The 12,328-nt window shown below is 39.3% G+C and overlaps 1 protein-coding gene across 1 annotated transcript; it reads left to right on the forward strand.

Annotated features, from left to right (window-relative positions):
- The first annotated feature begins 3,132 nt into the window (after positions 1 to 3,132).
- Positions 3,133 to 10,553, forward strand: LOC149090453 (rho GTPase-activating protein 39-like). The gene is made up of 2 exons (XM_089265212.1): positions 3,133 to 3,291; positions 9,198 to 10,553. Exons 1-2 carry the CDS (start codon positions 3,133 to 3,135, stop codon positions 10,551 to 10,553), a joined length of 1,515 nt encoding a protein of 504 aa, XP_089121338.1.
- The last annotated feature ends 1,775 nt before the right edge of the window (positions 10,554 to 12,328 follow it).

Here is a 12,328-nt window from a genome sequence, read left to right on the forward strand (position 1 = left end):
TTCACAGTTCGTCGCAGCCGTCTCGACATACACACACATAGCCAACACGCGCTATTTCACAACGAAGCGACGCGCAAAAAAAAACTAACTGCGCAACAAGATGGCCGACGAAGAAAATTCAACCGATGCGGAATTACCTACAGAGAATACTTCCAACATGAATGCCATTTTAAGCAAATTACCATTCCCTCAACTAAATTCAACAACATCTATCGAAATGTTTTTCACCAAACTCGAAGGCTGGTTTGAGCTGCAGGGCATCGGTACGCGTAAAGAGCACGAGAAGTACACTGCCGTTAAGCTTCCACCTTTTTTATATAGGGCAATAATGAAAGATTCTTTCCAAATTGAAGGGAACACAGAGGTTTCCAAAGACAAATTAAACAACTTTAGTAATGGTGACTGAAAAGACATACTGCACTCTTTAATCAGGATTGAAAAAAATCTGCAAATAGATCAGCGGAATCCTGGTCATTACAAGTTTTTTCAGCACCAAGAACAAATGTAGAAGGCAACCCAGAAGACTTGCGCTTTAAGTTTACAAGTGAGTAAAATTGTTTAGGATCTCGAGCAAACTGACGTTTGCGACGTATAAGATAATTCTCATAACGAGTATTTAAAAGAATGAAATTAGACTTGGCTATGGAACACTTAGACCAGTCGACACTAGAACCAGACTTTTTATAATTCTTAAAACGTTTAGATTTAATATTTCTTAAATTTGAAAGTGTTTTAGTGAACCAAGTCGGTTTATTTGAAACGGGCGAATTACGGCAGAGAGGGACGCACACATCCATAGAGTTGAAGGTTGTATAAAAAAGCGATTCTGCCAAATTAATATCAACCGACTCATATAAAAGGGACCAGTCTGTTGGGTTAACTAATTAGACTTGGTTTAGAAGGCAAAGGAGTATAATTGAGATGATTATCAACAGCTAATAATCAAAAAATCAAAAGTGGGGTGATGTATATCCTCAGGTGTGCAGAAAGGAGTCGATCTCACGACATTGATGAACGAATCATGATTAATGAACACAAGATCTAGTGTGCGATTTAGATGATTAGAAATAGAGTTAATCTGGACAGAGACAGGTAAAACAATTCATCAAAAAAAGATTCAGAAGAGGGGAGGGATATACGAACATATGATAAAGTAATGCCGGGAGTGGCTGATTTTTTGTCAATCATGGTTTGAACAACAATTGGAGAATAATCCAATTTTTGAACAGTGACTTGAGAATCAATAGCAGCCTCGACAAAGAAGACCCAATAGATTCTGGAACAGGTGATATGGGATCATTATTTATGAATTAGGAGTGGATGACAAAACTGAAGCACAAGGTGAGGGAGGGGCAACCAAATTAGGTGACAGAAGGTACAGAAGGAGGTACCAACAACGATAAAGACTCCAAGTGAGAAAAGGGGGACTCTCGAAATTATACTGGGTTAATATTTCTTGAGCAGCAGCTATATCAATGGATAACTGCTTTCAAATCTTCTTCAGGTTTAACAAGTAAGAAAATTCTGGTCGAGAGTGCTCGACTAGATACTACCCTGAACCAAACTAAAAAAATCGCACATTTGAGATGGTTAAAATTTCAATTTCGTTGTATTTATAAATATAAATAAAATAGAAAACTCATTTAATTAAATATATAAAAATTTTGAAACACTTAAAAACCAGTAAGAAAACCCTAGTCGAGAGTGCTCGACTAGATACTACCCTGAACCAAACTAATAAAACGCTTATTTGGGATGGTTAAAATTTCAATTTCGTTGTATTTCAAAATATAAATTTAATTTAATATATAAAAATTTTGAAAAAATTAAAAAAAGAACTACGACGCGCTCTGGGTTTGAGCCCGAGACTTCGCGATCGAGCGCCACATCTTTTACCACGACGCCACCTCTCTGTTGCAATGGCTGAACCTGAACTCGATTCACTGCTACATCGCCATCTAAGAACGCGCAAGACCACGAGATCCCCTGAGCCCTGCAACAGCAAGGCGGCGCGGCGTAATGAGGAGCGGAAGGAGCTCAGAAACACTGGAGAGAGGATGAGGCGCTATCGATGACTTCGAAGATTGGTCGACAAGTCCCCGCGCCCCTCGGAGAGATCCCCGCCCTGGGGGGTCGCCGAGCAAGTTCGTAAATGGGGCACTCTAGGCTTCTTGGAGATCGTGGAAGAAAGAGCGATCACTTACGGCATCGAGCTAGATCAGATGCCACGGGCGATGAGCGAGATATTCACAGATAAGGCGGCGAAATGGTTCCTGACCAGCGGATTAAGGGACTCATCGTGGACCGATTTCAGGAGGGAATTCTTTGATTTCTTCCTCCCCGTCCCTCCCCCCTCACCTAAGTATTTCGAGCGCCTGAAGGTCGCGCGGCAGGCACGATACGGCACAGGAGCCATCTTAGCGCCATCTTGTTGCCGATGCGGAAAGAAAGGGAAAAGCACGCGGGAATGGTGCGAGCACGACGAAGTGGGAAACGGAATGGGGCGCCTCCCGCTGGAGCGGGGTGGCGCCGCCTAAGCAGCAAAGGATCGTGGCGGCGGTGATGATTGGGGGTCGAGCGATGACGGCCACAATTGACATTGGGGCCACACGCCGTTGCATAAGTGAGGACTGCGTGCGCCGGCAGGCGATTCGAGGCGAAATCCAGGAAATGCAGTCACGGGTCAGATTGGCTGATGGATCTGCGCTGGAGATTACGAAGAGGATGAATGTAGAAATGTGTCTCGCAGGAAGGGATGGCGAGTCACCCGCCCGGTCGATCGAGAGATGTCGCAGTACACCGAAGGTGTAACTTAAAGAGTGCCCTCAGCAAGCGAGAACGAAGGATCTGGATAATTGGCCCAAGGAGCGGTCCCCAGAGGTTAAATTGGTGGAATTAGAGACGGAGGGTGAATCTCGGAGTAGCCCAGCGACGCGGAAAGCGCGAAGATTATTAAAGGCGGAGGATGTAGGTGAAATTCGGAGCAGCCTGTTGCCGCGGAGGCCAAGAAGAGGACGAGGAGAATGCGGCACCGGGTGGCCGGAAGACTTGGAGGATGAGCTGAAGGAGTTCCTGGAAAAGGACCTGGCTCTTTTCGAGGGGCTGTCGAATATCGCCGAGCATAGCATAAGGATGCGGGATGATAAGCCTCTTAAGCAAAGATATTATCTCAAGAATCCGGCTATGAGGAAAAAGATCGACGAACAGGTGGACGAGTTGATTCGAGCTGGAGCTATCGAGCCGTCGCGAAATCCGCATAGTGCACCCATCCTCTTAAGAAAGAAGAAGACTGTGTGTGGACTACCGACAGTTGAACGCGCACTCAATCCAAGACGCCTACCCCGTTCCGCGGATCAATCACATCCTTGAGAGGCTGAAACACGGTTTTATTTATTTATTTCTTAAAGCTATTGACAAAAACGAGAGTCAAATTAAACTTAAAAAAGAAAAAGCCTAAACAAAGTACAGGATATAATATCAATAGTAACACCGACCCGATGGGGGTATTTTATTTGCCAGTCCGGCCAGCTATGCCCACGTCTCACAGCCAAATATGGTCAGTGAAACTAATGATGCTATAAAAAGAAGTGTTAGTAGGAAAACTTAGAAAAAAATGTTAAATGTAAAATAATAAATATTTCTTAAAAATAAAAAATAAAAACAAATATATTAAAAAGAAAGAAAAAAATGTGTTAAATAAGAATTAGTACAGAAAAAGAAAAAGTAAGGTTTTAAAAGAAATTGCAAGAAAAGTTAATAATAAAAAAAAATAAATAAATAGATAAGAAATATTAAAAAAGAAAAGAGTAAAGGAAAAGCACAGAATAGAATGTAGGATAGAATTGAGAAATCACTACACAACATTGACAACGAAAATGTATACCAATGCTTATGCCTGGGCATTGTGAGTGATTTCCCTAAGATGAGCTAATAGCAAACTTTTTAATTTAGGAAGAGAGAGCTCTAAGGACAAACACTAAGAACACTAAGAACATGAAACGCACTGTGCAAAGAATAATCCCTAGTGCATACCGGTAAATGAAGCGGACGATAGTGTCTAGTTGTTCGGGACGGAACCGAAAAGTTTAGACGACCCAACAAAGAGGACGAATCAATATCACCACTAATCAATTTATGCAGAAAAACAATTCCTAAAATTGTTCTGCGATTGGTTAGCGATGGAAGATCAATAAGCTGGAGCCTACTATGATAAGAAGGTAATCGTAAATTACTGTCCCATCGAAGATCCCTTAAGGCAAAGAGAAGAAACTGTTTTTGGACCGATTCAATGCGATCCTGATGCAGTTTATGCTGCGGAGACCAAACAACAGAGCAATACTCTAAGATGGGACGCACAAGCGACGTAAATAAGCGCTTGGTGATAAAAGGATCTTTAAATTCCTTGGACCAACGTTTAATAAAGCCAAGCACACTTTTGGCTTCATTAATGATGGTAGAAATATGAAGATTAAAATTTAGTTTACAATCGAAAGAAACACCAAGATCTTTGATTGTGTGAATGCGTCGTAAGGAAATATTGCTAATTTTATAATCAACAATTAGAGGAACGGTACGACTGAAGGTCATTGTCATACACTTTGAGCAATTTAAGTCAAGCTGGTTTGCCACACACCAAAGTTGAAATGCATTTAGGTCATCTTGAAGGTGATGATGTCCAGTTGCACTGGAGTATGGAAGGCAAAGTTTAACATCGTCAGCATACATAAATATAGTAGAATACGAGATGCAACTAGGAAGGTCATTTATAAAAAGGGAAAAGAGTAATGGACCCAAATGGCTACCCTGAGGTACACCAGACGAAACAAAGATAACTTTAGACATAGCTGTTCTGAGCAGGACTCTTTGGGTTCTACCAATTAAATAGGATGAAATCCAAGATACAAGTCTAGGCGAAAATCCTAGCGTTCAAGCTTAAGAAGTAGTATGTGATGATGTACTGAGTCAAATGCTTTACTGAAGTCAGTATAAATAACATCCGTTTGCATTTTTTTAGAAAAACCATCATTGACAAGCGAAGTGAATTCAAGTAAATTAGTGGACGTTGATCGATTTTGAACAAAACCATGTTGAGATGGTTGAATAATCGATTTGCAAAAATGCTGCAAGGCCGATGTTATAATTTTCTCAAATAACTTCGGAATGACAGATAATTTCGCAATGCCTCTATAGTTGGAAATATCAGATCTTCCACCTTTTTTGTATAAGGGAATGATGAAAGATTCTTTCCATATTGAAGGGAACACAGAAGTCTCCAAGGACAAGTTAAACAATTTAAGTAATTGTGACTGAAGAGAAACACTGCACTCTTTAATCACACAACTAGGAATATTATCGGCACCGGGAGAGAAAGATGATTTCAACGTCCTAATGGCCGCAGCCAGAGAGGCTGCAGTAACTTTAGGAGTATTTATAGACCCATATTCAGAAAGAGGATATGGATATGAGTTGTTGTAGAGATTAGCAGAAGAATAAGTTGATTGAAAAAAATCAGCAAATAGATCAGAGGAATCCTGGTCATTGCAAGTTTTTTCACCATCAAGGGCAAATGAGGACGGCAAACCAGAAGATTTACGCTTCAAATTTACAAATGAATAAAATTGCTTGGGATCACGAGCAAACTGACGTTTGCAACGTATAAGATAATGCTCATAACAGCTAGAATTTAAAAGATTGAAGTTTGACTTGGCAATGGAATATTTGGACCAATCAACACTTAAACCAGACTTTTTATAATTTTTAAAACATTTCGTTTTAATGTTTCTCAAGTTCAAAAGAGTCTTGGTAAACCAAGGTGGCTTATTTGAAACTGGCGAAATACGGCAGAGAGGGACACAAACATCCAGAATAGAGTTTAAGGTAGAGTAAAAAAACGATGCTGCCAAATTAATATCATTCGACTCATATAAAGTATACCAGTCTGTTGAATTAATTAATTCATTAAGCAAAATAAAATCGCATTTACGATAACAGCGACATGGATAAGAAGGCAAAGGAGTATAATTGGGATGATTATCGACAGCTAATAATACTTCTAAAGTGGTTGGTGGTGGTGTATATCCTCAGGTATACAGAATGGAGTCGTTCTCACGACATTTAAGAGCGAATCGTGATTAGTAAACACCAAATCAAGTGTGCGATTTAGGTGATTAGAAATAGAGTTAATTTGAAACAGAGACAGGTTAAACAATTCATCAAAAAGACAGTGATCAATTGTCGGAATTAAGTAATTTGTATTACAAGTTGCTAACCAAGAAGTGTTGGGAATGTTAAAATCCCCCAACACAAGAAGCAAGTCTGTATCATTCACATGCTCATAAACCTCTTTAATACAATTAATGTGATGAGCATAAACTTGTAAATCAGAAGAGGGAGGGATATAAGAACATGTGATAAACAGTGAGCGCGATGGGAGAGTTAATTTAACCCCTAAAATCTCCGCATCATGAAGGGACGAAAAGGTAAACTCATCAGAGAGGATACTGGATTTAACCGCAATTAGCACTCCACCCCCTCTGCGCATTGAACGATCAAGTCTAAAAATAGTGAAATTATTTGAAAGTATTTCACTATTATGAATATTATTACTTAGCCACGTTTCAGTAAATGCAATAATATCATATTGTACACTAAAACTGTGTAAGAATAAACTATTAAGTTTAGAATTCAAGCCGCGTACATTTTGATAAAGCAGAGACAGCTGAGAAGAAGACAGGAAAGAATTCAGTTTTTTGGTACAGTGTTAGATGACGATTGCACCGAAGGTAGATTTACAGCAGTAGGAGTAGATCTTTTACGATTTTTAGGTCTAAATTCATGAACTACCACATGAGGTGGCCAGAAATTTGGATCACATAAAGTTTTAAAATGTTCTATCGGCACATTTATTTTAAAAGAGGCAATTTCGCGCGGAGCTGCGAAGCTAAACTTCGATATAAAAACCTTAGCCGAAGTCTTGCTTGCTATAAAAGCAGATACTGCCTCGCAGGTCGTATCTGATGAAAGCCTAGATAAGAAAACTTGCTTTCGAGGAGAGACGACTGATAAGGATATTCCGCGAGAGGCTGAATTATTAACACTCGTGGCTTGAACAGCAATTGGAGAAGATTCCAATTTTTGAACAGAAACCTGAGTATCAATAGCAGCCTCAACAGAAGAACCAATAGCTTCAGGAACAGGTGATATAGGATCGAGCGAATTAGGAGCGGATGACAAAACTGAAGCGCAAGGTGAGGGAGGGGCAAGCGAATTAGGTGACGGTGTTGGTACAGAGGGAGGTACCAACAACGATAAAGACTCCAAATGAGATAGGGGACTCTCGAAATTAAACTGGGTTAGTATTTCTTCAGCAGCAGCCATATCACTGGATAACTGCTTAGAAATCTTTTTCAGTTTTAAAAACTGAGCCCTTACTGCGCTGTACATTTTAGAAAAGTTGATCTGTCTTTCTAAACAAATCGGACAAGACCAGCGTACACCCCCACTACCAATTTGACAAATTGCGCTTGTGCAGAGTCCACTGCCTGCCTGAACGTACAAGATTTTTTGCAACAGCTCATATTGGCAATTGGGATTACAGTAGAAATTAAAGAAAAGCAACAGAAATAAAAACAAAGAGAGTAAAATATGCTGACAGAGCGAGTCCAACAACAACCAGCCGTTGAAGAGCAGAACGAATGATTATGTTGAGAGAGATAATCAACAACAAAAACAGCCGTTACAGAGCGTAGCTGAAGAAACAACAGAGAGTTATTTGCACAGCACGACGACCGAAATCGAGAGAGCAAGTAAGCTCACACGCACACTAACAAACGTGTAAAGAGTAAAGTCAGGGAGCAAAGTGCAAACTAAATGTAAATAAGACGCTGCACCAAACTTCAACAAGATTAAACAACAATTTTAAAAGAAAACACAGCAAACCACGGATCAAACCTTGCACAGGAATATTTAAACAAACCGACCGCAGTTGTGTGAACAATTAATAAAAATGATTAATTAAAAAATCAGGCAAATTTGCGGAGCAGAAAACAAAAGCGACCGTACACTCTCACTGAGAACTCTCTACTCTCTATCTAAGGTAATCGATATAAGTATATTTTAAGCGATTTGTCATCACTAAGAGACAAAGTCCACAACTAAATGTTGCATGTTTGGGATGATGAAATGTCTAGCAACATGGTTAAATAAAAATTATGCAGAAAATAGCTATGCTACTCAACTGGCGCCATAAATGTCTAGCAATATTGTGAAATAAAGAAATGTAAAATATGTCGCCAGAATACGCTAGCAGCATTTGAATAAAGATCAGTTCTATTCTGAGACTTAACCGAAGAAGTTGAGCGATGTTATTTAATTTAAAAAATAAAGAACTCAAAACAATTAACGCAGCCAGTAGGATCCTTTAAAAAAAAAAGGATTCTGTGATAAATGCGAACTAAAAATAAGTCGACAAATTTATAAATCGATCATTATAAAATAAAAGTCAAACTAAAAATAAGTTGACAACTTTATAAATCGAAAAAAGAGGTCAAACTACAAATAAGTTGAGTAGTATATCTCAACGCTGGCAACCAGTGAACAGAAGAGAGCAGCATATTACGACAAAAACAGAATGGCACAAGCTAACCCACAAATGTCATCGCAGCAATTATATGAGCAGTTGATCAACAAGGAGCGGCAACTAGAGGAGCGCCAATGCGGCTCAGAAGGAACGATTGTTTCAAAACATCAATTATTTGGCAACGTTCACGGGAACAGGTGATATATCGATTATCTCGTTCTTCAGCAGCGTGGAGTACCTTCTCCAAGGAGTGGAGGACTCTGATCTAAGACGAGAGTAGGCCACTAGGACAATCTTCAACAAGACAATTCAAGGACAGTTATCAATATAATAGAACCAGACAACTGGGAGCTAATCGTCAACCCTAAAGCGAGGTATCGACCGGACACGCAACCTCATCAAATAAAAGTAGACACAGTAAGCGAACTTGTAGCATAACTACAAAATATTAAGTATAAAACAGACGAACTAAGAGTTTACCATCAAAACGATCATTTTATAGATTTAAGTTTACTAGTAAATGTAGCTAAACAAATGACTTAAGGCACTTTACTTAATAAAATATAAGAAGAAAGAAATTTAAACGAGATTCCAAAAATAATGATAGCAGCAATCCCAGCTCTTGGCCAGCAGCAGCAGCCTCAGCCGTGGCGGCAATCATAAGCTGGCTCCGCCGTCACTAAAGCCCACCATACAGCAGATATTTCCACCCAGCGAGCGGGCGCCCGGTGCCCCAACGCTGGCGTGCATGAAGGAATGTGATATTGAGAAGTTTGCCGCTGACAATTTGAATATGCACTCGAAGGGCATCTTCCGCAAGAAGGCATCTGTGCGGGACATGCTCAGCTGGACGGCGGAGGCAATAAGTCGCCCGATGTTATCCTTGTCGCGCGATAAGGCCGACAAAAAGACGGCCATTGAGCTGTTCAAGCTGGTGCAAATCTACATGGGTGATCGCAAGGCACGCATGGGCATGAACCTCAATTCGGTGGCCATAGATATTATTGTAGCTTCCCTACCGCAACAGCAATTACGCGATGAGCTTTATGTGCAGCTATGCCGCCAGACCACGGAGAACCCCAAACGCGAGTCACTTATTCGCGGCTGGGAGCTAATGGCCATTTGTTTATCGTTTGTGCCACCTTCTCCGACGTTTCAGCCCACGCTGCTCAACTATGTTAATCGTCATCGTGATCCCTCGTTTGCCACTGGATTTTTAGAAGTCTGTAAATGGCCCATACACGTGCAGATCTCGCATTATGCAACTGTTTGTTGCCGCCGCTTGGATCGCATTGGCAGCAGCGGCCGTCGATTGGCCAAGAAACCCACCGTCGATGAGGTGGAGCAGGCACGGCAACAAATCTTACGCAACAGTATGTTTGGCAACACGCTCTCTGAGGTGATGGATCTACAAAAGGATAAGTTTCCAACGCGTAAACTGCCCTGGATACAAACCACGCTTTCAGAGCATGTGCTTCTGCTCAATGGCAAACAAACTGAGGGCATTTTTCGTGTATCCGCCGATGAGGATGAGGTGAACTGCATGAAGAGCCGCTTGGATCGGTGGGATGTTCCTGACTATAAGAACAATATGGTTGATGCGCATGCGCCTGCGAGTTTGCTTAAGTTATGGTATTGTGAGTTATACGATCCGCTTATACCCGATGATTATTATGAGGATTGCGTGAATACTGAGGATCCCGATAAAGCCAAAGAAATAGTTAATAAGTTGCCACAAATTAATCAACTGGTCCTAACGTATTTAATACACTTTCTGCAACAATTCTCCAACCCGGAGGTGGTTGCCTGCACCAAAATGGATTCATCGAATCTGGCAATGGTATTTGCGCCAAATTGTTTGCGATGCACTTCAGATGATCCCAAGGTGATTTTGGAGAATGCGCGTAAGGAGATGTCCTTCATACACGTCTTAATTCAGCACATGGACACAACGCATGTGGCCAATCTGGTCTAGAGAGCTTTGATAGCTATTTAAAAAGATAACGAACTATTCAAATACCAATGAGCATACCTATATAAATATATGTATATGTATGTATATATCTACGTCTATATACGTGCATATATGTTAAACGTTATTAAGCTATCCTAAACTTACTTAAATAGCCTATTTGTATTTATGCAAATTGAAAAAGTCAAGAACTCCTAACAAGCTCCTAACTTTAACTATACTAATAATTTTTTGGTACTCGAATTTTCTAAACTAATTCAATTAATTTTATTGTATGCTTAATTTTAAAGAAAAAAATACTCCGAACTTTTGTCAGCATTGTAACGTGTAGTGCTTATTAAACCAAAAAGTTAAAAAAATATAAGAATAGTAAACCCAATAGGTATAACGCAGAGGCTGAGTCTAGCAAGAAAAATTATAATTGCAAGAAGCAACAATATTATCAACAAAATTATAACAATAACAAGCAATCTTATTATCAAGCACAAAGTGGTCAAAACAATAATCAACAAAATTACCAACAAAACAATCACCATCAATTGTACAGAAACAACTCAGGTCAGATTATACTCAACACAATTCAGGACAGAGTCACCCTAACCAGAATCATCAGCAAACAATTTCACAACAGTCAAAACAGTATAGGTCAAGGAATTCAGAACCCATGGAAATAGAAAACCTAGAAACAAAGCAAGATACAAACAGTTACCAAACAAGAAACAAGAAATGACTACGACCAGGCAGATTTTAATAATACAGTATTTTTTATGATGCAGCCTCGGAATGCCTACCATTATTAGAACTAAACCTCAATAAACATAGATATATAGCATTAATAGATACAGGAGCAAGTTTAAGTCTAGTAAACAACCAAATTAATGGGCACACAAAGTTAAGTTGAATAAACCCATATCATATAGCACAATTAATAGTAAGGAAATAATAAAGTATGAAATTCATACAACAGCACCTAGAGAATTTAATTTACCAAACAACGCTAAAGTCCGTTGGAAGTTAGCCCCACTAAAGGGAAGGAAGTATAACTTTATTATAGGTATAGACCTTCTACAATTTTTAAGTGCAGTTATTAATATTGAGAGAAACAGTTTAACATTAAATCACAAAGAAACCCGTATAATAAATAAGCCATCAATATGAAGAAATCTGTGCATTAGAGAGTACTACAGATAAATATGATAGAAATACGGACAAATACAGATGAACAACTTAATTCAAAGCTATCTAGATACCCACCACAGTATAAGGAAGAAGTCAGAAAACAGATAAAAGAAATGGAAGAATAGGGAATTATTAGAAAAAGCAATTCAAGATATTCGAGCCCACTTTTAGTAATACCAAAAAAGTTAGACAGTTCAAAACAACAAAAATTTCGCATTGCAATAGATTATAGAAAACTTAACGAAATAACCATCGACGATAAATTTCCGATTTCTAATATTAATTCAATTCTTGATTAACTCGAAAGAGCCCAGTACTTCACAACAATAGATCTAGCAAAAGGTTACCATCAAATTTTAGTAAAAGAGGAACACCGAATGAAAACTGCCTTTCTTACGCTGCATGGCTTATATCGAATTTATGAATTTGGGTTGAAAAATGCCCCGCCACATTTCAAAGACTCATGAATGAAATCTTAAGAGATTTTATTAACAAACAAGTAAGAACGTTGCAGTCGGGCGCTACCGACTGCGGAATACTCATTCACAGTCCCTTTGTAAATTTAATTTAATTTGGCTTTAAAAAAATTGAGTACAAAA

This window comes from Drosophila navojoa, unplaced genomic scaffold (assembly GCF_054131105.1).
Source record: "Drosophila navojoa isolate 15081-1374.11 unplaced genomic scaffold, UAZ_NAV_1.0 NAV_Backbone_169, whole genome shotgun sequence".
NCBI classification, from domain to species: Eukaryota; Metazoa; Arthropoda; class Insecta; order Diptera; family Drosophilidae; genus Drosophila; species Drosophila navojoa.

Coding starts and splice junctions, on each gene's coding strand:
- LOC149090453 (XM_089265212.1), top strand. CDS start 3,133: ATGCGGGATGATAAGCCTCTTAAGCAAAGATATTATCTCAAGAATCCG. Junction 3,292..9,197: donor TCTTAAGAAAGAAGAAGACT/GTGTGTGGACTA, acceptor CAGCAATCCCAG/CTCTTGGCCAGCAGCAGCAG.